Source organism: Erinaceus europaeus, chromosome 3 (assembly GCF_950295315.1).
Source record: "Erinaceus europaeus chromosome 3, mEriEur2.1, whole genome shotgun sequence".
Taxonomy (NCBI): domain Eukaryota; kingdom Metazoa; phylum Chordata; class Mammalia; order Eulipotyphla; family Erinaceidae; genus Erinaceus; species Erinaceus europaeus.
The window spans coordinates 69,343,321-69,370,620 of record NC_080164.1 but is presented as its reverse complement, the minus strand read 5'-3'; the positions used below and the strand labels follow the sequence as shown (position 1 = coordinate 69,370,620).

Sequence of the window (27,300 nt, the reverse complement as noted above, 5' to 3'; positions counted from 1 at the left end):
ATTGTTGGATAGGACAGAGAGAAGTGAAGAGAGGAGGGGGAAGACAGAGAGGGGGAGAAAAAGACAGACACCTGCAGACCTGCTTCACCGCCTGTGAAGCGACTCCCCTGCAGGTGGGGAGCCAGGGCTCCAACAGGGATCCTTATGCAGTCCCTGCACTTTGTGCCACCTGCACTTAACCCGATGTGCTACAGCCCAACTCCCCCCTTTCTGTTCTTCTTTCTCAACTTCTGTTTATGAGTGGGATCATCCCATATGTATCTTTCTCTATCTGGATTATCTGCTGATCTCAACCAGATCAAAGCAACCAGTGCCACCTCAACATGTTTCAGCTTGGACTATGTCCAAAGACGCCAAACCTGGGATGTCAATCCTTCAGCTCCAATAGTCTGGTGAGACCTTCCTAGCACCAGGACACCTTAATTCCATTTTGGGTGGCACATTTACTAACAAAACTACAGAAATTAGATATAGACCAGGGCCAATGAGATAGAGCATGTGTACAAATGTATCCATAAGTTAGGGAAAAATATATGCCTTAAAATAGAAGTGTGCAATAGTCTACAGTGACTCAGTAAGTGCAACAAGCAAGTAGAAAGACCTAAAAAGGACACCATAAATACTTACTCAAGTAGTTTCTACTTAGACCTAGACACCCTCCTCACCTACTTCCTACTTCACTTCCCTCAATCACTCTAAATCTAACCCTGCCCAATAAAATAAAGATTACAATGCTGGATAAGGGCAAGAGACCACCATACTTTAATGATGGCCCTTTTGGTCACTATCAGGCCAACCCGTCATCCGAGTGCCTAGTCAGGGAATCCTGAGATTCCTACATAGATATGATGGGCCTAGACCTCTAACAGGTCCCTCTCTACACCATTACTGGTCATATCCATCAGGAACAACTTCCCTAAACCCTTTTGTAGGCTTCTAAAGGACCTTGCTCCTCAATGTGGAAGAACAATAGTTGAAACTGCCCCACTCTCCAGAGGGAGACTGGGTCAACATACTCTGCCACTTGAGGAAGACAGTGCAGCCTAGCTATGACCATGGAATGTGAGCTCAGATCTATAGGGATGCAGAGGTTACACAGGCTCTTATGCTGAATATGAATAGACATGGACCCAAGAGCAGATCAATGGGGTTTACAGTTAATGGTATTTATATACTTTTCTTATACTTGGAAGCTACTCTCTGCCCTGACCCGACCCAGCTTTCTAGTCCTATTCCCAACTCTGACACCATCTCCCCAGACAATATTTGTATCTATCTGCATGTTAGCTGTTGGGCCCAGACAGAAATTAATAAAGTCATAGGCCCCTTGGAATAAACCTAATACAGACTTCCTAGTTTCTTCCAACATGAAAACCCCAAATCTCATCTATATTATTTTTTTATATAAATCTTTTTTAAAAAAATATTTATTTTTTTATTCCCTTTTGTTGCCCTTGTTGTTTTATTGTTGTAGTTATTACTGTTGCTGTTCTTGATGTTGTCATTGTTTTGGATAGGACAGAGAGAAATGATGAGAGGAAGGAAAGACAGATAAGGGGAAAGATAGACACCTCCAGACCTGCTTCACTGCTTGTGAAGTGACTGCCCTGAAGGTGGAGAGCCGGGGGTTCGAACCCGAACTGGGATCCTTATGCCAGTCCTTGTGCTTTGCACCACGTGTGCTTAACCTGCTGTGCTACCACCCGACTCCCTCTTATCTATATTCTTACCTTTGGGTTCATAACTATTAAACAATTTGTTCTGCTTTATATCTTAATGATTTTCAGTCACCAAGTTACAGATGCTACCATGACACCAATCTGACTTCCCTGGGCAGACAACTTTACTAATGTGTCCTGGAAACCCACTTCCCCAGAACTCTGCTCCACTAGGGAAAGATAGAAGCAGGCTGGGAGGTATGGATCCATCTGTTCACACACATATCCAGCAGAGAAATAGTTACAGAAAACAGAACTCCCAGCTTCTGCACTCCACAAAGATCTTTGGTCCATACTCCCAGAGGGATAAAGAAATAAGAAATCTTCCTATGGAGGGGAAGGGATGCAGAACTCTGGTGGTGGGAACTTTATGGAATTGTACACCTCTTATCTCACAATTTTGTCAATCATTATTAAATCACTAATAAAAAAATACAGGGTACAACTTTAATTAGCTATGGAGCTATGGTCTATTATAGCAGGTCCAGGGACTCTAAAGGGGAGAGGCAGGTGGGCAGTGAAGGGCTGAGAGGGAGAGGACCTAGTGTCTTAAGGTGTAGGAAGATGACTAGTCGGTGAAGGTCGTGGTATGTTGATACCTATCATGGGAAAACATGAAACCATACAAACATGACAATAACAGTCTTGTAAATCAACATTTCCCCAGCAAAATAATAGAAAGAAAATAAAGAAGGGGGATGGGTGGCGCAGTGCACCTGGTTGAGCACACACAGTACAATGCACAAGGACCTGGGTTCAAGCCTCCGGTTCCCCTCCTGTAGGGGGAAAGCTTTGCAAGTGATGTAGACACCTGCAGGTGTCTCTCTGTCTCTTCCCTTCTCTATATCCCCCTTCCCTTTTGATTTCTGGTTGTCTCTATCCAATAAACAAACAATTTAAGAAAAGAGGAGCATGAATTTGAAAAAATAGGAACCAAATCCTGACAGACCCAGGTCCATTTTCACAACCGTCAACCTTAACAATGAAACATTCATTTTCAGCAAGTTACATTCATCCCTAAGTAACATCCCCTTCAATGGGGGTGGGAGCAGTGAGACACTGAGCCCTCTACCTTGTGAGGAGGCCGTTTACCAAACTCAACAGCCTATGAGGATGTGGTCTGTCAGTCCCCCAATATGTGGGGGTATCCTATCAGCCTTGCTAATGTATAGAGGAAACCTTCAGCCCATAACCTGTCACCTGTTACTCTGTGGTGTACCTGTAACCTGCAAAATGCCTCTCAGGCATCCTGAGTATTGAAATGAAATCAGACTTCTGATATACAAGTTCAATAGCCTCTGGCTTTTTTCACTGTACCTGCATAATTTTTTTTTTGGCTGGGGTTTCAGCATTCTGAGTCAACTTTATCAGAGAGAGACAGAAGGGAAGAAGGAAAAATACACCACAGCACTGAATTTTGCTCCAGTGTGGTAGAGGCTGGGCTCAAACCTGGGTCATTTACATGGCAAAGTAGGCACCCTATCAGGTGAACTATTTTTCCAGTTCAAGATACATGTGTTCGTTTATTTATTTTTAACCAAGCACTGCTCAGCTCTGGTTCATGGTGGTACTAAGGACTGAACCTGGGACTTTGGAGCCTCAGCGATGAGACTTTGCATAACCATCATGCTGTCTCCCCCATCCCTGGGTGGATCGTCTTTATGCATATCCTCTTTGGAGATCAGTGCCTTAGGGGCAATGAAAAAGCTCAGGGGCCAGAGAAACTGCTAAGTGGTAGAGCATCTGCCTTGCATGTGTGAAACTTTGGATTTGATCCCTAGCACCATATGGGACTAACAAGCCAGATTCCAAAGATAGTGGTGCTTTGCTCTCTCTCTCTGCACCCGCGCGCACGCGCGCGCGCACACACACACACACACAGCTAGATCAGTGGTAATGTGCATGCATCAAGCTCTGGGTTTGACCTCCAAAATCACAATAAAAACAAAGAGGGATTTTCAATTGATGAAGCTCCAGTATTTGGAAGGATTGCCGTACCATGTCCTCATCATGTGAGGTGTCATAACGAACAGGGTGGTTGGCGTGCACCTGCTTCAGCCTCAGGAGCAGGCTTTCTACCAAGTTATCTCTATCCTTGAGTTCAATGAACTGGAAGGCCATCTTGCTCCGGATGCTGATGATAATGGGATTAGGCAGCAGACTGGTGTCCTCCATCTTCTCAATGCTCACTACCTGTTTTGTGCACAGACACACACACTATCAGCAAGAAAGAGGTGGCTGTTTAATTAACATTCATATTAGACACTGAATTATACATTCAGGAAATATCCCAAGACAAAAGGCAAAGCCAAATAACTACATATGGAACCAGTTCAAAGGTCTAAAAGGCAGCATATTCACAACAAATGGTGCCTCATCCATGTTTGAATATCAAGAGCCTGGAGAGCTGATGTGCAGTACAGAAGTGGGCATTATCATAGCACAGAGACCCTGAGACCAAAGGGCTGAGATCTTCAGTTCTGGAAGTAGACTAATGTTGCCCCTCCCCCCAAGCCACACACACACTTTCAAGAGAACTATGAAATTTAATCATAGAGAAGGACCTGATTCATGTTAAAGGAAGTTTTTTTTTGACATTTTTCAGAAAGTGTGCCTTTTGTAGGTTGCCTTTATTCTCATTTTTGTGGGTGAAAGGGGAAAATTTCTTTCTTTTTTTATATTTATTTAATTTATTTATTTATGTATTTATTTATTTATTAACTCTTTGTTGCCCTTGTTGTTTTTGATGGAAAATTGTGAGGATGTGGTTGAGCTTGGTAGAGCTTGACCTGAGGAGTGCGTCTTTCCTGTCAGTCTCTCTCTCTACCGAGAGGTTGAGAAAGGAGTAACCCCAAAGGTGTGCCTCGTCCTATCAGACTCCCTGCCTCACAAAGCACCCCTGCATTCCTGATACTATGGCCGTTAGATAAAAAGAAAGGGGAAGATGTCGGGAAATTGTTAAGCCAGCTCCCCCTGCTCCACCCTGCATTCCTGATACTATGGCCTATCTACATAATCATTGTTTTACCTGAAAGATCCACACCCATTCCATTCCTTTGATCTATCTTTCAAGACCCTCCCTGCCTCCAGGGTATCATTAATCCCACCAGTTAAAACCCTAACAACAGTTGCTAAGGAAGTTTATACCTTGCCAATGCCCTTTTGCCTTTCTCCACCCCTTTCCTAGCCATTTCCGTTTCCGACTTGTCACTTCCGGGTCTGGCCTTTAAAAGCATTGCTCTCTGATCAATAAAGACATTGCATTGCCACTCCGCCACGAGTTCGAGTCATCTCTCCCATGTCGCTGAGTGAGTCAGCCTAGAATGGCTCCAGTCATGTTCCCTCCAACCCAGAGAGCACGTGCCAAAGAAGAGGCATCCCCATGCTAGCCTGGCAGTTTTACTGTTGTAGTTATTATTGATGTCATCATTGTTGGATAGGACAAAGAGAAATGGAGAGAGGAGGGGAAGACAGAGACGGAGAGAGAAAGATAGACACCTGCAGACCTGTTTCACCACTTGTGAAGTGACTTCCCTGCAGGTGGGGAGCCCTGCAGGTGGGGAGCCGGGGGCTCAAGCCAGGATCCTTATGCCAGGCCTTGTGCTTTGTGCCACCTGCAAATAACCCACAGTGATACCACCTGACTCACTTTTTTTTAGTTATTTCTTATTGGATAGAGGCAGAGAAATTGAGAGGGTAGGAGATAGAGAAGAAAAGAGGCACAGAGCAGCCACCTGAAGCCCTGCTTCACCACTTGTGAAGCTTCCCCCCTGCAGGTGGGGACTGGGGGCTTGAACCTGGCTCCTTGCTCACTGTGATATGTGTGCTTAACCAGGTGCACACCACCTGGCCCAGAAAATTCATTTCGAGGAGCAGCTGGAAAAGCTTTAATTGCTAGGCATGTTTTTTGTTTGTTTGTTTGTTTGTTTGTTTTAATACCAGCTTAATCAGTAATACGGAGGTGCCCTGTTCTCACCAATTACTTCCGTGCAAATTTCAAGTTGCTGGATCAATAACAGAAAAAACAATTGCAAGTGGTTAATGGTCAAATTCAGGCCATGCTTCCCCACTAGATGCTCATCTTTAGCTGGTGATGCCTTGCTGTATGAACTTCCTTCCAGTGCCTGGTTTCATAGCAACCACCTTCAATGACAAAAGGCTGGCCTAGGAAGCTCAGGTCAGGGTAGTGGCTACCTCTCTGAGTGGGAGGATGACGTTGCAACAGCCATCTTCCTTGCTGGCGAAACAGATGTAGCTGTCAGAGGTGAACATCCGTCCCACAGTGTGACAGCGACTGAACGGTGTCCAAAGGGAACAATCCACGACTACATGCAGCTTCTCCTGCCTCGGCAGCCTGAAGAAAGCCCGGAAGAACTCATTCTGTGCCCTGGCTTCAAGGTCCCTGGTGAAGGAAAGAGAAGAAAGAGAGACAGATACGTTGGATGAACAGACTGAGTTGCAAAGGAACAACACTTTTAAAATCACTGGCATAACCTGATATGCAGAGAATGCAAGAAAGTGCTAGGCCCTCTAGTATCTGCACAAACTCCACCACATGGGCAACCTTTGAACAAGTACTACAGGTAGAGAAACTCTCTTCTGGACAGAAGTACTGTACCAGACTCTCAGACCAAAATAAACATTCCTTCCCGGTGAGTAACTACATAAATTACCACAAAACAACTGGGTAAGAATCCAGTATCCAAAAGCAAGAGAATAACAAGTATTGGTGAGGATGTGGAAAAAGTAGAGCCCACGTACATCAATCATGGCAAATGGGGCAGCCATGTTGGAAAATTGTCTGTTTTCCAGCTGAGCAGTTCCCTAAAAGACTTCACAGAGTTAAAGTAGGATTCAGCAATACTATATACCCATGTGCCCCTTCTGCACTGGTTCTCATTTTACACCACCACATAAATGTCTCCCAAGGAACTTACTATCATACTGTTGCAAAAAGAAGACACAGACATGCCCAAAAGCCTTGTGGGCACAGGCAGAAATCACACTACTTCTGTAGCTGCAGATGGGTTCATTACGGCAGGTGAGACTTGCAGTTCCTTCAGTGCCTGACACGGTCTGGAGAACCGTTCCTAACAGAGCATGGACACCATCCAGGGAAGAGCTGGCAACACACGGGAAAGCACCAGGAGTGTCCTGCATGTTCATGTGTGCAAGGAAGGAGACCATGTCCAGATCAGCCCAGTTACCTGAGAGCTGACTCACTGATATTAGAAAACATATCTCTGGGAGTCGGGCGGTAGTGCAGCGGGTTAAGCAAGAGCTTAACCCTTGGTGCAAAGCGCAAGGACTGGCATAAGGATCTGGGTTCGAGCCCCCGGCTCTCCACTTGTAGGAGAGTCGCTTCACAGACAGTGAAACAGGTCTGCAGGTGTCTATCTTTCTCTCCCCCTCTCTGACTTCCCTCCTCTCTCCATATCTCTCTGTCCTATCCAACAACAACTACATCATCAACAACTAAAACAATAAAACAAGGGCAACAAAAAGGGAATAAATTAAATAAATATTTTTAAAAAATTATTCTAAAAAAAAAAAAGAATACACACCTCCTTATCCCCAAAACAGACAAGCCACACCAACGCTGGTGAAAGCTGAGCCAGTGTTTCCCACATGTCTGTATCCTACAAGTGTGGTCCCAACAGCTACCAAAATCAACAGCATTTTCTCCTGCTTGGAGGCACATCTCTGGAGTGATGGGCTGAAGCTGTGGCAAACACACAGCAACTGCGTGAAGCACAGCAGCTTGTTTCGTGCTACAAGGGAGGTGGGAGGCCTCATACTTACTTTGTGCCCAGCCTTTCAAGTGATGAATAAGATGTTCAGTTATCTGAGGCAGATTACAGACATCTTTCTCTCTTTCTTTTCTTTTTATATTTATTTATTTTCCCTTTTGTTGCCCTTGTTTTTTTATTGTTGTAGTTATTATTGTTGTTGTTATTGATATCACTGTTGTTAGACAGGACAGAGAAATGGAGAGGAGGAGAAGACAGAGAGGGGGAGAGAAAGACAGACACCTGCAGACCTGCTTCACTGCTTGTGGAGCGACTCCCCTGCAGGTGGGGAGCCGGGGCTCAAACCAGGATCCTTATGCTGGTCCTTGTGCTTTGTGCCACATGCGCTTAACCTACTGCGCTACTGCCTGACTCCCTTTTTTTTTTTTTTTTTGTACTTCATGCACCGGCTGCCTCCACCAATAGCTCAGTTAAATTCCCCTTCTGGGAGTCGGGCGGTAGCACAGAGGGTTAAGCGCATGTGGCACAAAGCACAAGGACCAGCATAAGGATCCCGGTTCAAGCCCCCGGCTCCCCACCTGCAGGGGGGTCGCTCCACAAGCAGTGAAGCAGGTCTGCAGGTGTCTATCTTTCTCTCCCCCTCTCTGTCTTCCCCTCCTCTCTCCATTTCTCTGTCCTATCCAACAACAACAACAATAACTACAACAATAAAAAAACCAACAAGGGTAACAAAAGGGAGTAAGTAAATAAATATAAAAATACTTTAAAAAATCCCCTTTCTATCTGACATATAAGCAAGCATCCTATTCTGATCTACAGCAAGTCTCCATTCTCCTCTCTGGGCTGCTCCCTTTCACTGGTGAGGTCTATCTCTTCCCTCTCTCACTAGAGAGATCTGTCTTTTCCACTTCCAGCAGAGACCAGTGACCTCACATTCTAAAACCAGAAAGCAACAGGAAAGGATTTTTAATTTTTTTTCTTCCTCCTATCTTGTAAGTTCTCTTCAAATTCTGGAACAACTCAGTCCTTGGCAGTCAGTTTACTTCATAAAGCTGTACAGAGACTTTGAGCAACCCTAGGTGTCTACCCACCTATATAACCAACACACTTAAAGCCATAGGAAGCACGAAAAACTATCTACCCAGAAACAAAACAGGGCAGGAAGGTCAGTCCCAAATGCTTTTTCTAGAAGTGTCCGCAGGCCCAATTCTAGTTGCATTTTTCAACCTCTTTCTTCTATGCCCCCCTAAGAGTGTCAAGCAAGTGGGAGCACAGTGGCACTGTGTTGCAGCTTATACCAATCGTACAGCAGCCCAGAAACACTAGGGACAGTGAGGCCTAACAAGGAGTAACAGGTGAGGGTGGCCCAAGCTGGTGTCTGCAGGCCCCTCGCTTCTGTAGCTGAGCCTATCATTACTTAGCTATGTATAGATCAGAAACACAACAACCCAGGGCGCCTGTAAGGCTTTGTTTGTTTGTTTGTTTTGTTTTGCTTTTAGGATTTTATTTATTAATAAGAAAGGAAGAGAGAAAGAACCAAACACCACTCTGATACATGTACTGCTAGGGATTGAACTTAGGACCTCATGCTTGAGAGTCCAGTGCTTTACCTACTAAGCCAACCTTCGGGATCACAGGGTGTTTTTGTTGTTGTTTCTTACTGGTAAGATTAGAATTGCCTTTCTCTCCTCTCCATCCAGCCTCTTCCCTGCCCCCAGAGCAGTCTGACTAGGGCTCTGCAGGGTTAGGAGACAGAGGCTTTGCTGTGTGAGACAGCAGCTGCTTATGGCTACATTAGCCCCCAAGAGACAGCAACTGGTCCAAAAGAATTCAGAATCAGAAGGACAGCACAACCTAGGAGGTGGTGCAATGGGTAAGGCTCTTAAGCATGAGCTACCAAGTTCAGTCCCAGCATCTCAAATGCCAGAGTGGTTGTCTGGTTATCTCTCTTGCACTCTTGTTCTTTCTCATAGATGCCTGAAAGATTTTTTTTTTTAATCACAAGGACAGTAATTTGAAAACAAGACACAAAGCAAGCCTAGACATTCTTAGTGAAAGCACACAGTAAATGGCAGGGTATGGGGTGTTCATCTGGATGAGGAAAGGCTGAGGGGTACTAAGAATAAATAGGTGTCCAAGGACATGGTGCTATCACTGAGTCCCCACCCCTTGGCAGCCCCCTCCTCTTCTTTTTAAAAAAGATTTACATTGGGGAGTCGGGCTGTAGCGCAGTGGGTTAAGCGCAGGTGGCGCAAAGCACAAGGACCGGCATAAGGATCCCGGTTCGAACCCCGGCTCCCCACCTGCAGGGGAGTCGCTTCACAGGCGGTGAAGCAGGTCGGCAGGTGTCTATCTTTCTCTCCTCCTCTCTGTCTTCCCCTCCTCTCTTCAATTCTCTCTGTCCTATCCAACAACGACAACAACAATAATAACTACAACAATAAAACAACAAGGGCAACAAAAGGGAATAAATAAATAAAATAAATAAAGAAAAATTTACATTATTAGATACCTAAGTTGTTTCCAAATCTGGGCTATTACAAATTGTGCTGCTATAAACACAGATATACACAGATCTTTTTTTTTCTTTTTTTTCCTTTTTTTTTTTTTATTGGGGAATTAATGTTTTACATTCAACAGTAAATACAACAGTTTGTACATGCATAACATTCCCCAGTTTCCCATATAACAATACAACCCCCACTAGGTCCTCTGAATCTTTCTTGGACCTGTATTCTCCCCACCCACCCACACCCACCCCAGAGTCTTTTACTTTGGTGCGATACGCCAATTCCATTTCAGGTTCTACTTCTGTTTTCTGATCTTGTTTTTCAACTTCTGCCTGAGAGTGAGATCAACCCATATTCATTCTTCTGTTTCTGACTTACATCATTCAACATGATTTTTTCAAGGTTCACCCAAGATCGGCTGAAAATGGTGAAGTCACCATTTTTTACAGCTGAGAAGTATTTCATTGTGTATATATACCACGACTTGCTCAGCCACTCATCTGTTGTTGGACACCTGGGTTGCTTCCAGGTTTTGGCTATTACAAATTGTGCTGCCAAGAACATATGTGTACACAGATCTTTTTGGATGAGTGTGTTTGGTTCCTTAGGATATATCCCCAGGAGAGGAATTGCAGGGTCATAGGGTAGGTCCATTTCTTTTCTTTTTATTTTTTAAATATTTATTTTCCCTTTTGTTGCCCTTGTTTTTTTATTGTTGTTCTAGTTATTATTGTTGTTGTTATTGATGTCATCATGTTAGATAGGACAGAGAGAAATGGAGAGAGGAGGGGAAAACAGAGAGGGGGAGAGAAAGACACCTGCAGACCTGCTTCACCGCTTGTGAAGTGACTCCCCTGCAGGTGGGGAGCTGGGGGCTCAAACTGGAATCCTTACGCCGGTCCTTGCGCTTCGTGCCATGTGTGCTTAACCCACTGCGCTATCACCCGACTCCCAGGTAGGTCCATTTCTAGCCTTGTGAGAGTTCTTCAGACTGCTCTCCACAGGGGTTGGACCAATTGACATTACCACCAGCAGTGCAGAAGAGTTCCTTTGTCCCCACAACCTCTCCAGCATTTGTTGTTACTGTCCTTTCTGATGTATGAAATTCATCATTGAGAAGTGGTATTTCATTGTCTTTATTTGCATTTCTCTGATAATCAGTGACTTGGAACATTTTTTCATATGTCTGTTGGCCATTCGAATCTCTGGTGAATATTATATTCATATTCTCTCCCCATTTTTGAATGAGGCCATTTGTTTTTTTATTGCTGAGTTTGGTGAGGTATTTTTTTATTTTATTATTATTTTTTTTTTACCAGTGCACTGTATCTACTCCTGCCCTGGTGAGCTCTTTATGTATTTTTATTATTAGCCTTTTGTCTGATATATGGCATGTAAAGATCTTCCACTCTGTAAGGAGTTTCTCAATTTAGATCGTGGTTCCTTTTGCCATGCAGATGAGTGGCTAAGAAAGCTGTGGCATATGTACACAGTGGAATACTACTCAGCTACTAAGAATGATGAAATCATCTCATTTACCTCATCTTGGATTGAACTTGAAGGAATCATATTAAGTGAGGTAAGCCAGAAAGAGAAGGATAAATATGGGATGATTTCACTTATGGGCAGAACTTAGAAAGAACAGAAAAGGGTAAATTACAAAGTAAAATTTGGACTTGGTTTGGGGTATTGTATCAATGCAAAGGATTCTGGGGAGGGAGGAGAGAGAAGAGAGTTGACTGGGGTGGTGGAGGCTTTGGTGGTGAATGAAGGTGGAAAAGGACCTTGATTGGGAATGAGAGTGTTTTGCAGACACCTATCATAGTGATATGAGAAATTTTACCCATGTGTCAACAACTGTACATTAAATCATTAAAGTCCCCTTCCATGAGAAAAACAATTTTTAAATTATTTATTTAACCATCAGGGTTATCTCTGGGGCTGGATGCCTACACAGTCTGTGCATAACCATTATGCTAGCTACCCCCACCCTCATTATATAATTTCTATCAGCTCTGCAATCTCTCCTCCTAAAACATACATACTTTTCTCACTCCATCACAACTTCAGAATGAGTATTTTCGGTTTGTAAATGTCAGAATCAAACAATGGCACCCCTCTAGCCCCCCCCCCCGTCTCTCTCCAGAAGCCTCCTCTTCCCCAGTCTCAGGTCTCAGGAGTTCTGTCGCTGTATTAGGGAGAAAGCCAAGTCCTCCTCGGTGAGTGGTGAGGACTGGGAGACACGATGTGTCTCATTCTCACTGAATCTTGGTTGACAACACAAGATCTCAGCCTGCTAGCTCTGCTGAGGTGCCAGCTAGCTAACTTTGCTGTGCCCCTAGGTCCTCTGTGGAAGCAACAGAAAGCATGATTAACCCCTAATCAGGCAGTTCATTGCCCTCCTGACCCCAAGGGGACCTTCTTAAAACTGTTATCTGGGAAGGGAAGTGAAAATATATCAACAACAAAAAAAAAGGGTGAGGAACATTCCAGCATTTCTGATTGTGCCCAGAGCACGAAGAGACTGTTTTCCTAAACGTGAAACCCTAGTCTCTCTTGGCAGGATGTCAAACTGACTGAGTCATTACCTGTTTATGTCCGCACATCGTCTCCATGACAGAGAGCTATGAACAAGAGAGACCAGTTGGTAGTGTCATGCCTTTCACTTTTGGAGTAAGTCACTCAAAGTGCAGTGGCCAGCAGAACAAATGGCACACCAGAATTCTGCTATTCATCATAAGGTGAGTCTGAGCTACTGCTAGCCACCCCAGACGCCATTCCTGACCTCCTCTCTCTCCTCTCCTTTCTAATGTCTCCCTGGGTAGAAAGCAGAGAGGAGCAAGCCTGTAGAAGTCATCTGAATTCTGGGCTGTGAATGAAGATGCTAGCCCTGAAGTTTCTTCCCAAACTAATGATTTTACCAAAAGTCTAATGGATAATAAACCTTCAGTCTTCCTCTTCTTTCCTCATTCCTACCCCAAACCAAAACACCCCATCTGCCAGAGGGGTCATGAGGAGGGCATCAGAAATCTGTGAGGAGTCATTTGAGACCCAGCACACATAAGGCTGATATGGACTCGTGAGGCTATTATTTGCTGGTTTCCCATTCCTAAAACCACACTCCAAACATTTACTTATTCATTTAATAGAATTTCAATACCACCAGGGTTATCACTGGTGCTCAGTGCTGGCACTAAAAATCTACTGCTCCTGGTGGCCATCCCCCCCACCCCTATTTTTATTAGATAGGAGGCTTGGACTGGGTCCCTGCTCATGGTGGTGTGTGTGCTCAATGGGGTGTGCCACCACCCTGCCCCCCATTCCACACCTTTATTCCTCTGTGTAAACACAAGAACTACTGGCTTATGATTTCTTACCAACACACACAACTGAGACTTTGCCTCTTTATTCATTTTTTGATTGACTAATTGATAATAAGGAAGAGAGAAGAACCACAGTGTCACTCTGGCAACTGGAATGCTGGAAATCAAACTTAGGAGCTCATGTTTGAGTGTCTAAGACTTTATCATCACCTCCTGGGTCAGACTCTTCATTTTTAACAGTCTTCACAAACGGGACAAAAAGAACGGGAGGTGGCACAGTGGATAAAGCATTTAAGTCTGAAGTGTAAGGTCCTGAATTTGATCTGAGTTATGGTCTGTTTTGTCTGTTCTCTCTCTCTCTCTCTCTCTCTCTCTTCCTCTTTCCCTCCTCCCTCATCTCTCATTACTAAACAAGTATTTTCAAAATACAGTGGCTGGGTGTGCTATACCCAGTAGAGTGCACATGTTATCATGCATAAGGACCCAGTCTCCACTGGAGGCGGGGGGGAAGGGACTTTATAAGCATTGAAGCAGTACTGCAGATGTTTCTTTTTCTCTAGCTCCCTCTCCCCTCTCAATTTCTCTTTGTCCTATCAAATGGAAGGGAGGGAGGGTGAGTAGAAGAGGGAGGAAGAAAGGGAGAAAGAAAGAAAGAAAGAAGGAAAGAAAGAAAGAAAGAAAGAAAGAAAGGAAGAAAGAAAGAAAAAAAGAAAGAAAGAAAGAGAAAGAAAGGGAATTACCACCAGAAGTGGTGGATTCATCATGCAGGCACCAAGTCCCATTGACATAACCCCAATGGCATAAATAAATAAATAAATAAATAAATAAATAAATAAATGTGGTCCAAAAGATAGCACAGTGGGTGAAAATGTTGGACTCTCAAACATGAGGTTCCAGGTTTGATTCCTAGCACCACATACACCAGAGTGATGCTCTGGTTCTCTCTCTTTTAATTAATAACTAAATAAATTTAAATCTTAGTGAGAGAGAGAGAGAGAGAGAGAGAATGAGAACTCAGGCACCAAATTATTAACTGCAAAATAGGGAGAATTTGACTCATACTCTATTGGGTTGTCATCTTTTAGGAACAATGGCCCCTAAAATAGAGCCAAATGTGGTCATCTGAAGCCTGGAGCTGGCAGTACACAGTGAGGTTCAGGACTCAAGAGAGAAAGCCAAAGGACAAAAACCCTGTCATGAAAGAGCAACAGGGGCTGGGTAGTGGCACACCTGGCTTGAGTGCACAAGGACCCAGGTTTGAGCCCTCAGTCCCCACCTGCAGAGGGAATTTTGTGAGTGGTGAAGCAGTGTTGCAGGTATCTCTATGTCTCTCTCCCTATCACCCCCTTCCCTCTTGATTTCTGGCTGTCTCTATCCAATAAATAAATAAAGGTAATTAAAAAAAATTTTTTTACTTTGGCCTTACTTATGACTATACACACTCAGCTGAAATGTATGCACTGAGGAGGGAGGGTCTTTGAATTATTTCTGAATATGTGAAATCTCTAAACATACTGCTGTTTAGAGACCATTAAGTTAGAAAGACAAATTCCCCAGATGTTCAGAGAATACAGCTTATGTGTTTAAGGAATAAAAGGAATGGTAAAATGCATGAATAACTTTTTTCATTACTACACACAGAATGATACAGAAAAGCCCTGTGATCCAGCAGTTCCATTTCACTCAAGGAACTGAAAGCAAATATAATCGCATACTCATGTCCACAATAATTATTCAGAGTAGCCAAAAGCTAAAAGCAGCTCGATGTTCATAAATGAATGAACCGAAAAGCAAACTCTGGCACATACATCTACTGAAATATTCTCTCATTAAAAAGGAAAAAAATTGGAGCTGGGTGGTGGCACTCCTGGTTAAGCGCACATGTTACAGTGTGCAAGGTCCTGGGTTCAAGGCCCCAGCCCCAACTTGCAGAGGGAAAGCTTCACAAGTGGCGAAGCAAGGCTGCAGGTGCCTCTCTGTCTCTCTCCCTATCTCTCCATTCTTCTCAGTTTCTGGCTGTCTCTATCTAATAAAAATAAAATAATAATTTTAAAAAAAGGGAAAAATTCTAATGTAAGTTATGACAACTTTGAGGTTATTACGTTAAGTGAAATGACGCAGTTACAAAATAAATAAATAAATAGATAAATAAATAAATACCCTGTGTTCCCATCCATTTGAAGGCCAAGAGAAGTCAAAATTAGAGACATAAAATGGAATGATGGGTGCCAGAAGTTGGGCTGGGGTGAAAATGGAAAGTCACTATTTCATAGGTACAGAGTTCCAATTTTCTTTTTATGTATGTATGTATATATGTATATATGTGTGTATATATATATATATATTCATTTTCTATTTTTGTTGCCCTTGTTGTTTTCATTGTTGTAGTTATTATTGTTGTTGTTATTGACGTCATCATTGTTGGACAGAACAGAGAGAAATGGAGAGAAAAGGGGGAGCCATAGAGGGGGAGAGAAAGACCACTTGTGAAGCGACTCCCCTGCAGGTAGGGAGCTGGGGGCTCGAACTGGGATCCTTCCGCCAGTCCTTGTGCTTTGTGCCACGTGCTCTTAACCATTGTGCTATCTACCGCCCGACTCCCAGAGTTCCAATTTTCTAAAATGAAGAGTGATGGAGATGGATGGATGGTGGTGATGGCTGAACCAACACAAGACTGTAATTAAGAGATTTTTTTTTTTTACTAGAGCCCACTCAGCTCTGGCATATGGTGGTGCCAGAGACTGAACCTGGTACTTTGGAGCCTCAGGCATGAGAGTCTCTTTGCATAACCGTTATGCTATCCACCCCCAGCTATGACTGTAATTATTAGCACAAAGAGTACACCTTATTGATTTATTTATATTTAAATTATTTTTGTGGAGCTGGGGCCTTGCACATGCTCAATTTCATTTTTCCTGGGTTGCTTTTTCATTGCAATAGAGAGACAAAGAGAGGGACCACAGCATCAGATGAGGGAGTTTCCCTCAGGACACACCACTTGAGTGTGGTATCACCAGCTTGAAGCTGGGATATGCACACAGAAAAACCTGTGCCCTGCCCAGTGATTTATCTCTCCAACCTCAAACAGTGCACTTTAAAATGCTAAAATAGGAGACCAGGTGATGGCTCACCCAGCAGGGCATTCGCATCATCACACTGAAGGAACCAGGTTCAAGAACCAGGCCCCACTTAAAGGGGGGAAGCTTCCTAAGTGGCAGAGCAGTGCTTCTCTCTCTCTCTCTCTCATCTATTTCTATTTACCTCTGTCAAAAAGAAGAAAAGAAAAGGCCACTGAGACAGGTGGAGCTGTGCAAACACCAAGCTCTGGCAATAACCCTGGCGGCAAAAATAAATATCAACAAGAGCCTGTTACTATGTCACAAACAGCCAGATGGGCAGCACTGCACAGGTGACTTGTATTTACACAGGATAGCTTTGTAATCGTGCACTTTTGTGTCATCTCTGTAGTACCCAGTATGAACCGCCAAGTTGGAAATCACAAGTCAAGTTCAAACACCAGTTATCATAGAAGCTCTAATTTATTATGAAAACACAAAATTCCTTTTTTTTTTTTTACCACAGCACTGCTCAGCTCTGGCATATATGGTGGTGCTGTGAGGATGGGGATTAAACCTGGGGTCTGAGAGCCTCAGATACAAAAGTCTGTTGAGTAAATGATTATACCTTTCCAGGCTTAAAACATAAAAATTTTAATGTTGACAAGTGAAACACACTGAAAAATCAATCATGAGACTGCTCACTTCACATTTTCCAGAAATGTTTCTCACGTGTTTTTTCTTTTTATTTTATTGATTGCATAGGAACAGAAAGAAATCGAGAGGGAATGGGGAGATAGAGATTAGAGAGACAGAGTAACCTGCATTGCTGATTCACTGCTCATGAAGATTTCCCTCTGCAGAGGACTTGAACCCAAGTCCTTGTGCATTGTAACATGTGTGGTCTACCAAGGACACCAACTCCCAGCCCCAAGAAATTTTCTTTTTAAATAAAAATCAATTTTTTTCAGTATCTGAAAAAAAAAGTTGAACTGAGAAGTCATAGGGTGGGGGTAGATAGCATGATGGTTATGCAAAGAGACGCTCATGCCTGAGGCTCCAAAATCCCAGGTCCAATTGCCTGCACTACTGTAAGCCAGGGCTGAGCAGTGTTCTGGTAAAAAGAAAAAACAACAAAAAAAGAGGGAGTCGGGTGGTAGCACAGTGGGTTAAGCGACCGTGGCGCAAAGCGCAAGGACTGGCATAAGGATCCCAGTTCGAGCCCCCAGCTCCCCACCTGCAGGGGAGTTGCTTCACAGGTGGTGAATCAGGTCTGCAGGTGTCTGTCTTTCTCTCCCCCTCTCTGTCTTCCCCTCCTCTCTCCATTTCTCTCTGTTCTATCCAACAATGATGACATCAATAACAACAACTACAACAATAAAACAAGGCCAACAAAAAGGTAATAAATAAATATTTTTTTTAAAAAAGAAAAAGCCTACTGCATAAAGGAAATGAGTAATTACTTTCAATCTTTATTGTGTCCCAATTAACAATATAGGAGGGAAGTAGAAAACAGCTCACTTAGGAGAGTACACACTTTACCATGCCCTATCCACTCACGTGGGAAACTGGGTTTGAATGCTGAACCCCAACATGGGATCATCTGCACAGGGTGATAGAATCCTGTGCAGTGGAGTGGAGTGGCACCCTTGTGTTGTTCCTTTGCTCCTTCTCTACCTTTCCTTCTCTCTCACTATTTAACACACACCACACACACACACACACACACACACACACACACACACCACACACACACACACACACACACACACACAGTGGTAAAATCTAGGCAATGCCTCAGAGGTAGTTTCAATCTAGTTCAACTCTGGTTAGCCAAACAAACTGCAGTCCTTGGAGAGATGACCTAGGTTATCATAGAATTTATGGAGAGGAAGCACTTACCTCTTGGTGATCTGACTTGGCTCCTGCAGGTCTGGGTCCAGGTCAAAACTTTCATTGTCCAGCAGCCTTCGGAGTGTCACATCAGCCAGCTGCTCCATGATCTTAAACACCTCATTGAGGTTGAAGAACATGGAGAAGTCACGCTCCTTATTCTGAGTGGTGATTCGGATGGTATCCGTCAGAAAGACATTAGATGTTCTTTCTAACTTCTGCACATCAACCCAAGGAATAATAAGTTTCACTGGAAGAGGGGAAAATAGCAGATAATATATTTCACCTTAAAGTCTGAGCCAAATTTGACAGTCCAAGATTTTCCCCAAGCTAAAACACAAGTTTTTTTTTTTCCAAAGTAGGAAAGCAGAAGCTCAGAACTGCTTAGCAGCTATTTGCTAGATCTCCACTCATGTTCTAATAATTTTCATAAAGATGAAAGTAGGAAGGGGACCAGGTGGTGGTGCACCCAGTTGAGCACACAGGTTACAATAAGCAAGGACCAGGGTCTCCACCTACAAGTGAGCCATAAAGTAGGGTTGCAGGTATCTCTCTCTCTTTCTTGTCCTCCCAGCCCCAATTTCTCTCTGTCCTATAACAACAAATACAAAATGAGAGGGAAAAAAAAAACACTGGAAACAATAAAATCCTACAAGCATAAAGCCCTGGCAGAAAATCCTACCAGAAAAAAAAAATTGTGAAATAGGTACAATTTTCTCCAGTCCTCAAGTCATCTAAATTCTAATGTCAAATGCAGCATTCTTGGTCACATTTTAGAATTGGCTCCTTCAGCTTCTTCTCGATGCTTTCACATAAAATCTTTTACACACACAGATACAGATGCATAAGCTATATTTAAAAAAAAAAGGGTGAAGAAGGATTGTTCAAAATCTCACTTAGAGAGACAAGAACATTTAGACTGTCTGATGACAGTTGACAGTTGCTAGACTCTTACAAGACAAGTAGTTTCTATGAACTCTTTTAAAAAAGAAATATATAGTGGTCTGGGAGTTGGCACAGTGGTAAAGCTTTGGACTCTCAAGCATGAGGTTGAAAGTTCGATCCCCTGCGCCAGAGTGATGTCTGGTTCTTACTCTCTCCTCCTATCTGTCTCATAAATAAATATAAAAAAAGAAATATAGTACAAACAGTACTATTTCTTATAAACAAGTGTTCTGCTCTCAGAAATGTTTTCAACGCAGTGGTAGTTAGGCGAGTGTGCCAATGCAGAATAAACGGGGAGGAACATTGGAACCATCTACTTTTCCCAAATTTTATCATGTTAACAAAAATTCAGTTTAATAATAGTGACTGATAAGCATCAGGATGTAGCTTATTTTCCCTTTTCAACAATGCAGGAGATGAGAGTTTTTATTTCTACTATTTCCTTCCAATGCTTTTGCAATACAGTTTCCAGTGCTCTCATACTTTCAGAAGTCACATTTCTACGCCAGATTTTAAAATTAGCTCCTTTAGCTACTTCAAGATGCTTTCATATGAAGCTTTTTACAGGGGCTGAGTGGTGGCACACCTGGTCTACTTGTTGCAATGCGTTAAGGATCCAGGTTCAATTCCCTAGTCCCCATCTGCAATGCTACAGGTGTCTCTCTTTCTCCCTCTCTATCTCTTTTCCTCTCAATTTCTGTCTCTATCAAATAAATAATTTAAAAATAATAACAACAAACCTTTTTATACACATATATTGATATATATATACACACACACAATTCTCTGCATATGGCATTTGGAAACCAATCAAGTACCAACTGTTACTACACCAACCATTTACTTAAAACTCTTGCCATCTAATTCTTCATGTTAATGTCTTGTGTGGGGACTAAAGTCAGCTTCACCTGAAATGGACCAAATCACTCCCAAGGGCAGCAACAAGCTGCACTTACACTCCTTGCCCAGGAAGAAGGAGTAGAAGCTGAGGTGGTTGATGCTGAGGTACAGCCAGCCTTGCCGGGGCACTCTGCCCTTCCAGCAGCAGCAGGAATAGTAGGTGACCAGTTTCTCTGCCTCTGGGAAGTTGAACCTAGACTCAAATTTGACCAAGGCCTCCCGGAACTTCTCGGGCTCTTCCTCCTGCTCAGCAAGCCTGCTGCTGGTCTCCTCTGCAATTAGAGCCTGACAAAGACAGAGAAGGGTCTTTCAGTGAGGGGAGTAAGGGGAGGCAGAAGTTGGAAGGGGTGAGAGCAGGAAGGATAGACAGGCACAGGGACTGATGATGCTGTACTGTCCAACACACACACACACACACACACACACACACACTCTGGATGGGAAATGCTCACTAGCTTGTCATCCACCTTTAAGAAACAGTCACAGCAGGAAAGAAGGAATTGGGAATTAGAAAGTAGAAAAACAAAGGGGCCGGGCGATGGAGCAATTAGTTGAGTGCACATGTTACAATGCGCCAAGCACCCAGGTTTGAGCCCCCAGTCCCCATCTGCAGGGAGAAAGCTTTGCAAGTGGTGAAAGACAGTATCTCTCTGTCTCCCTCCCTCTCTATTAACCCCTTCCCTCTCAATTTCTGGCTGTCTCTATCCAATAAATAAATAAAGATAATAATAATAATGTAGAAAAACAAATATGTCACTTTCCATGAGACTGTACAGACATGGACTTCCAGTTGTCAAATTATTATTTATAATACTTTCCTGCTCTTGCCTACATACAGGGATATGAGACTCAGATGACTGCCTCAGGTATATGAACTCCACGCATCTACACTGAAGAACTACCCACGTTTGACTTAGAAATTAGTGTTTAAAAAAAGTAAACTGGGGTGTGTGTGTGTGTGTCTGTGTGTCTGTGTGTAGGCAGTGGCACACCCAGTTAAGCACACATAGTACTAAGCACAAGGACCCATGTAAGGATCTGGGTTCCAGCCCCCAGATTCCCACCTGCAGTGAAGCAGGTCTGCATATATGTATCGTTCTCTCTCCCTCTCTATATACCTGTCCTCTCTCAATTTCTTTGTCATATCCAATAAAATGGAAAAGAAAAAAAAGAGAGAAAAGGCTGCCAGGAGCAGTGGCTTGGTGGTGCTAATAACTCTGGAAGGAAAAAAAAAGTGAACTATGGGACCAGAAGATACCTCATCAGGTAGAGAGCATGTTTTACTATGCTCAAGGGCATAGGTACCCCCCACAACACCACTGATAGATAATACCAGTGTTGCTGTGATGTGTCTCCCCTCTCTCTCTGAAATAAAAAGAATGAAAATGTCAGCCAGGAGCAGTGAGACCATGCACATTTGAGACCCTAGCTCCCAGTGGAATCTATATAAGCCTTATGAAACAGGCATCTTCCTCCATTAGTCCCTTCTCTCCTCCATGTGTCACACCTAAAAGCCTACATTCATTTTCCTTGTTCATCTCAACAAATTTATCACTTTGTTCAGATGCTATCTAGCAACATGCCTTACCTGCCTGCCCCTTTTATGTTACACATCTCAGTAGCTGCACCCTTCAAGTTTCTCCCTCGTGTCTACATGCTGTACATCTTCATTTACTGTTTTCCTCATCACTCTGACTTTTGTCAGCTTAATCTCCAAGCCCCAGCATAGATCTAGAAGCCCCCCCACCCCCAACACACACACATACACTGGTTTCCCTCAATCATTGTTGTAGAAGAAAATTTCCTTCCTTTAAATTAAGAAGAGAAACAACTAATTGAAAGAACACCACAAGCTAAGCTAAACCAAAAGAGTAAGGTAAGTGTGAAAAGAACTGTGAAATGGGTCTTCCTCCAGCTAAGCCCCCAGTGCAATCTGACCCAGAGAGCCTAGCCACAGTCAGTCACAACACTCAGAAGTGGTAACCACCAACTGATTGAGTTCCCACCACACCCTGGCCCTCCTGCTAACCTCACAGGCCACATACGGTAACAACAAAGCACAGACAGCAGCCAGCACCAATGGTTTCAACCTCAACCCACCAGTCCAAGCCCCAACGGAAAACAGTGTTCCAGTTTTGTTGTTGTTTTTTTTTTTAAATCAGTAATTCATCTTGATACCATTTACTAAAAACCAACACATTTAACTTCTTGGAAAGATAAACTTGCTGAAGAAAACTAAATAAATTGGGTTAGGGAGACAGTGTAATGTTTATGCAAAAGACATTCATGCCTGAGGCTCCTAGAACCTTCAATCTCCAGCACCACCATAAACCAGAGCTGAGCAGTACTCAGTACTCTCTCTTTCTCTTTCTCTCTCTCCCTTTCCCTCTCTCCCTCTCTTTCTTTACCCCTTTCCCTCTCCCTCTCTCTTACACACAAACCACACAAACCTTATCTCTATCACTAAATACAATATTAAAAATACAGAAAAAGTAAACAAAATCAACAGTCTGGGATTGTCTACTCTGAGGTATGAAGACTATTATAAGTCAGTGTGCTAATGTGTTTAATAAGAGTTAAATTTAAAATGAGAAACAGTCTCTCTCTGACTGTTACGGTTCTTAAAACACCAGTTACCAATCATGTTATTGTAATGAGACCAATTACATAAGAAGATAGTTAACAAGTACCTCCTAAGATATTCCTCTTGCCTTCTCAAAACATAAGTGGCTTTAAAGCCACCTAATTAGTATATTTTCAAAACAAACATCTACTTTTTAATTTTTTTCTTTATTGGGGAGATTTATGATTTACAGTCAATAGTAAAATATAGCAGTTTATACACCTGTAACATTTCTCAGCTTTCCACATAACAATTAAACCCTCTTTAGGTCACAAACACCTACTTTTAAGATTAGAAAAACCCTCTCTAGAGCCCTACCCCACTAGAGAAGGAGAGAAACAGGTTGGGGGTATGAATCTCCCTGCCAATGCCCATGTCTGTGGAGAAGCAATTACAGAAGCCAGAACTCACATCTTCTGCACCTCATAAAAAATTTTGGTCCATACTCCCAGAGGGGTAAAGAGTAGGGACCTACCAATGGAGCAGATGGGGCATGGAACTCTGTGGTGGGAACTGTATGGAATTGTACCCCTGTTATATTATAATCAAGTTAATGATGATTAAATCACTAATGAAAAAAAAAAAAGGAAAACCCTACGTACAACAAAATAACAAGATGTCACATCTGCAAAACAAACAAGCAAAAAACTGGGAATAACCATTTGAAGTGGTCAAATCACACTGCTGTTCTGTGAAGCACAATTTTTTTAGTATCTTTACTTATTGGCTAGACAGAGACAGCCAAAAATCAAGAAGGAAGTAGGCAGACAGACACGGGGGTGGGGGGGGGGACCTGCAACACTGCTTCACCACTTGCAAAGCTTCTTCCCTGCAGGTAAGAACCAGGGGCTCGAACTTGGGTCCTGGCACATTGTAACATGTATGCTCAATCAGGTGTGCCACTACCCGGCCCCAGTGAAGCACAAATTTTAATGTTATTTTTCTTAAGATCAAAAAAGCCTTTAACACCCATAAAGGACAACAAGAATCTAGCACTGGGAATAAAACTGTATTTTTATTTCAGGTGTACACTGCCAGTCTACTCTGTGAAGTTTAACAGACAAGTCAAACACACTTGACATTATGCATTAAAGTCAAGTATTTCAGTGACAGTAGAGAAAACTGTTAGAACATGATCAAAAACATGCCGCGGTGTTTGAAATATTGTATGGAAGTCAGAAGAATAGGAAATGTGGGGCCAAGAGATAGCTCACATGGTAGAGAGCAAATTTTACCATCCCCAAGGATCTGGGTTCAAGTGACACCGTGTGGGAGCACTATGCATAGCAGAAGCTTCACTGCTTGTGATGTCTCTCCTTCTGTCTCCGTCTCTCTTTTTCTCTCTATGTTTCTGTTTCTGTCTATGACTGAAAGGGAATAAAAAGAGTTTACTGAGTGAGTGAGTGGTAGCACACCTGGTTAAGCACACGTTATAGCGTACAAGGGTTTGAGCCCCCGGTCCCCACCTGCAGGGAGAAAGCTTTCAGAGTGGTGAAGCAGTGCTGTAGGTGTCTCTCTGTTTCTCTGTGTCTCTCCTTCTCTAGCTCCCCCTACCTTCTCTATTTCTGGCTCTCTCTCTCTCTCTCTCTCTCTCTTTCTCTCTCTCTCTCTCTCCCTGCCTCCAGGGTTATTGCTGGGGCTCAGTGCAGTACAAAGCTGCTGCTCCTGGAGGCTATTTTTTCCCTTGTTGTTTATCATTGTTGATGTTACTGTTGTTGTTTTTGCTGGAGTTGTTGGATAGGACAGAGAGAAACTGAGAGTGAAGGGGAAGACAGAGAGGGGGAGAGAAAGATAAACATCTGCAGACCTGTTTCACCACCTGTGAAGCAACCCCCCTGCAGGTGGGGAGCTAGGGGATCCTTACGCTGGTCCTTGTGCTTTGCACCATCTGCACTACCACCCGGCCCCTGATTTCTGGCTATCTCTATCTAATAAATAAATATATACTTTTAAAAAGTGTATCTTGTTGAGCATTATTAAATCACTAATAATAATAAAAAAGAAGTTTAAAACTAAGACAACACAAAGCAGAACTTGGACTGGAGTTGGTATATTGCACCAAAGTAAAAGACTCTGGGATGGGTGGGGGGAGGGTTTAGGTCGTGGAACAAGAGGACCTCGAGGGGGTTAAATTGTTATGTGGAAAACTGGGAAATGTTATACATGTACAAACTATTGTATTTTACTATTGACTGTAAACCATTAATCCCTTCAATAAAGAAAAAATGTCTACTGAGAGCTATGGAATCATATAGGCACAAAGTCTTACAAAGACCTAATAGAAAGGAAAATAGGGTAGGGGTAGATAGCATAATGGTTATGTAAAGAGACTCTCATCCCTGAGGCTCCAAAGTCCCTGGTTCAATCCTCTGTATCACCGTGAGCCAGAGTTGACCAGTGCTCTGGTTATAAATGAATAAATAAATAAATAAATAAATAAATAAAATTTTAAAAAAGAAAGGAAAATAAAAGGGAAACTTAAAGAAATATGGAAAAACCCAAGAACTTACCTTCACCTTCCCTTTGACAAAACTGGCAATATCATCTTTATTGTCAAAGACAGACAAGGTATGGAGGAGATTTTGTTCCAGCCAGTCCCAGTGCTGATTTATTTCCTCTAATGTTGCCCCTGGGTTAGGATAGAAGAAGATACAGAGATTAAAAGAAAAAGGTAATGATAAGAATATGAACTTGGTATGCAAATATTATGGAGTTTATGTTAGTAAGACATCCCAGTTCCTGGGCCACAGCTGGCCACAGAACAGGCGCCCTGGCCAGGGCCCAGGAATTCCCCCACAGTGCTGGGACTTGTACACACTGCTAACTGTCACACAGATGACTTGTTCAGCTGACAAGTCAGGTTACCCTGGGGACTGCTGTGTGGATGTCCCACAGCCTCACTAAAGTACATAATTTCTACATCTATTCATGTGACAGAAACATTATATCAATAATTATGCTGCTGTCTCAGGGCAAACAAGCCTTAGGTCGCAGGTCAATTTCTGCACAGTCTTACTAAGGTCTCCCCTGTGAGAAAGAGGATCCCACAGGAGGACTTCTGGGGAGAACCTATGGAGGAGGCTCTCTGGCTGCCCCCAAGGACTGCCAAGTGCAATAGCAATGGCCTAGAAAATTCAAGGTGTTCACATTTACACCTGAGGTCATTCCCAATATCCCTTAAGAATAGATATATACACATAGGTTTTGTCAAATGTGTATTAAAAAAAAACCCCACAAAGATGTAAAATCATAGATAAGTTAGTATCTTTCAAAGGCAAATTAAAAAGAAAAACCATTCTACTATTGAAGCATTAGATAACACTGTTCAAAAGTTGTTTTTCTTGTGCTTCCTTTTCAGGGACTTCCTGGTCCTCTCCACTAGACAATGGGCACCCTGGCCCAGGATGGAGCCAGCTCCTCATGAAGGACCCGCATTGGCACCCGAAATTTAGAGCCCAGTAAATTTCACAGGCCTGAAGCAAGATGGTTTGGACAAGAAAGGCAAATGTGTAAAAGTTATGTCTGGCATGGAAAAGTAACAAACCCCAGCGAAAAAAGCCAGAGTTCAAAAATAGGAAACAGGATTTACTTTGATCTCAGAGGTCAGAAGGACTACTAGACAAGCAGTGCAGAATAATCTAGCCAACATGAGAGGCAAAATAGTCAACAAACAAAACCACATGCCACCCACACAAAGGCCAGAGAAGCATTAGGCTAACCGTGAATTTCCCATGTGCTGGCTATTGCCACTTCCTCACCACAGGCTGTAAAGTATGTGAAGACTTTACATATTCCCATGTATAAAAATGTCAAGAGAGTGGTCCGGAAGGTGGCGCAGTGGATAAAGCACTGGATTCTCAAGCATGAGGTCCTGAGTTCAATCCCTGGCAGCACATGTACCGGAGTGATGTCTGGTTCTTTCTCTCTCCTCCTAGCTTTCTCATGGATAAAAAAAATAAATTCTTTAAAACAAACAAAAACAAATAATTTGTCAGAGAATTCACTCTGGACTAGTGGACTTGGGTCTGAAGAACATCCACATGAGGGCTATTGTTCTGAATGAGTGGTTAGGGAAGGAGTACAGGGGAGTCTACAAAGATTATTTCATAAAGAAACAACGAAAATTGAAAACAGTGGTATTAAATTCCCGTATATACTCCTGATTTCTCAGTATGGCACCACTCAAGCCAGTCTTCTCACCACAGGTATCGAGATGTGTCAGGGCCAGGTCCACGGCTGCTCTGTTCACAAGTTCAGGACCCATGGGTCATATACTGAGAGTGTCTGACAAGTGTCTTTATCGACTTCGGCTGCTGTATGTACTAAGAGAGCACAGACTAAGTGGCTTCAACCACAGGTCACTTCTCACAGCTCCAAAAGTCTAAGCTAAAGATGCCAGCATAGGTAGTGTCTGATGAGAGCCTTTCCTAGCTTGTAACCATCACTTTCTCACTGTGTCATCACACAGCAGAGAGAGACCTCTGATCCCCTTTCCTCTTCTTTTAAGGACACGAATATGATCCCATCACCCTCGTTTAAATTGAATGATATTTCAAAGGCCCTACCTCCAGATATCTCCCAC

At 43.0% G+C, this 27,300-nt stretch overlaps 1 protein-coding gene and 1 long non-coding RNA gene across 4 annotated transcripts in view; one reads left to right on the top strand and one right to left on the bottom strand.

Annotated features, from left to right (window-relative positions):
* The window catches only part of TBC1D8 (TBC1 domain family member 8), a 152,909-nt gene that overhangs the window by 48,304 nt on the left and 77,305 nt on the right, over positions 1-27,300 (bottom strand). For all 3 annotated transcript variants that reach the window (XM_007521864.3, XM_060187435.1, XM_007521866.3), the window contains exons 3-7: positions 25,229-25,347; positions 20,152-20,380; positions 18,260-18,500; positions 5,913-6,120; positions 3,717-3,911 (exon numbers count right to left, since the gene is read on the bottom strand). In XM_007521864.3, coding sequence (XP_007521926.1) covers positions 3,717-3,911; positions 5,913-6,120; positions 18,260-18,500; positions 20,152-20,380; positions 25,229-25,347 — 992 coding nt within the window. The remainder of the gene's footprint in view (positions 1-3,716; positions 3,912-5,912; positions 6,121-18,259; positions 18,501-20,151; positions 20,381-25,228; positions 25,348-27,300) is intronic.
* Positions 12,639-26,860, top strand: LOC132537499 (uncharacterized). The gene is made up of 3 exons (XR_009548956.1): positions 12,639-12,719; positions 20,934-20,961; positions 26,077-26,860. It is a non-coding gene; the product is annotated as an uncharacterized LOC132537499 (long non-coding RNA).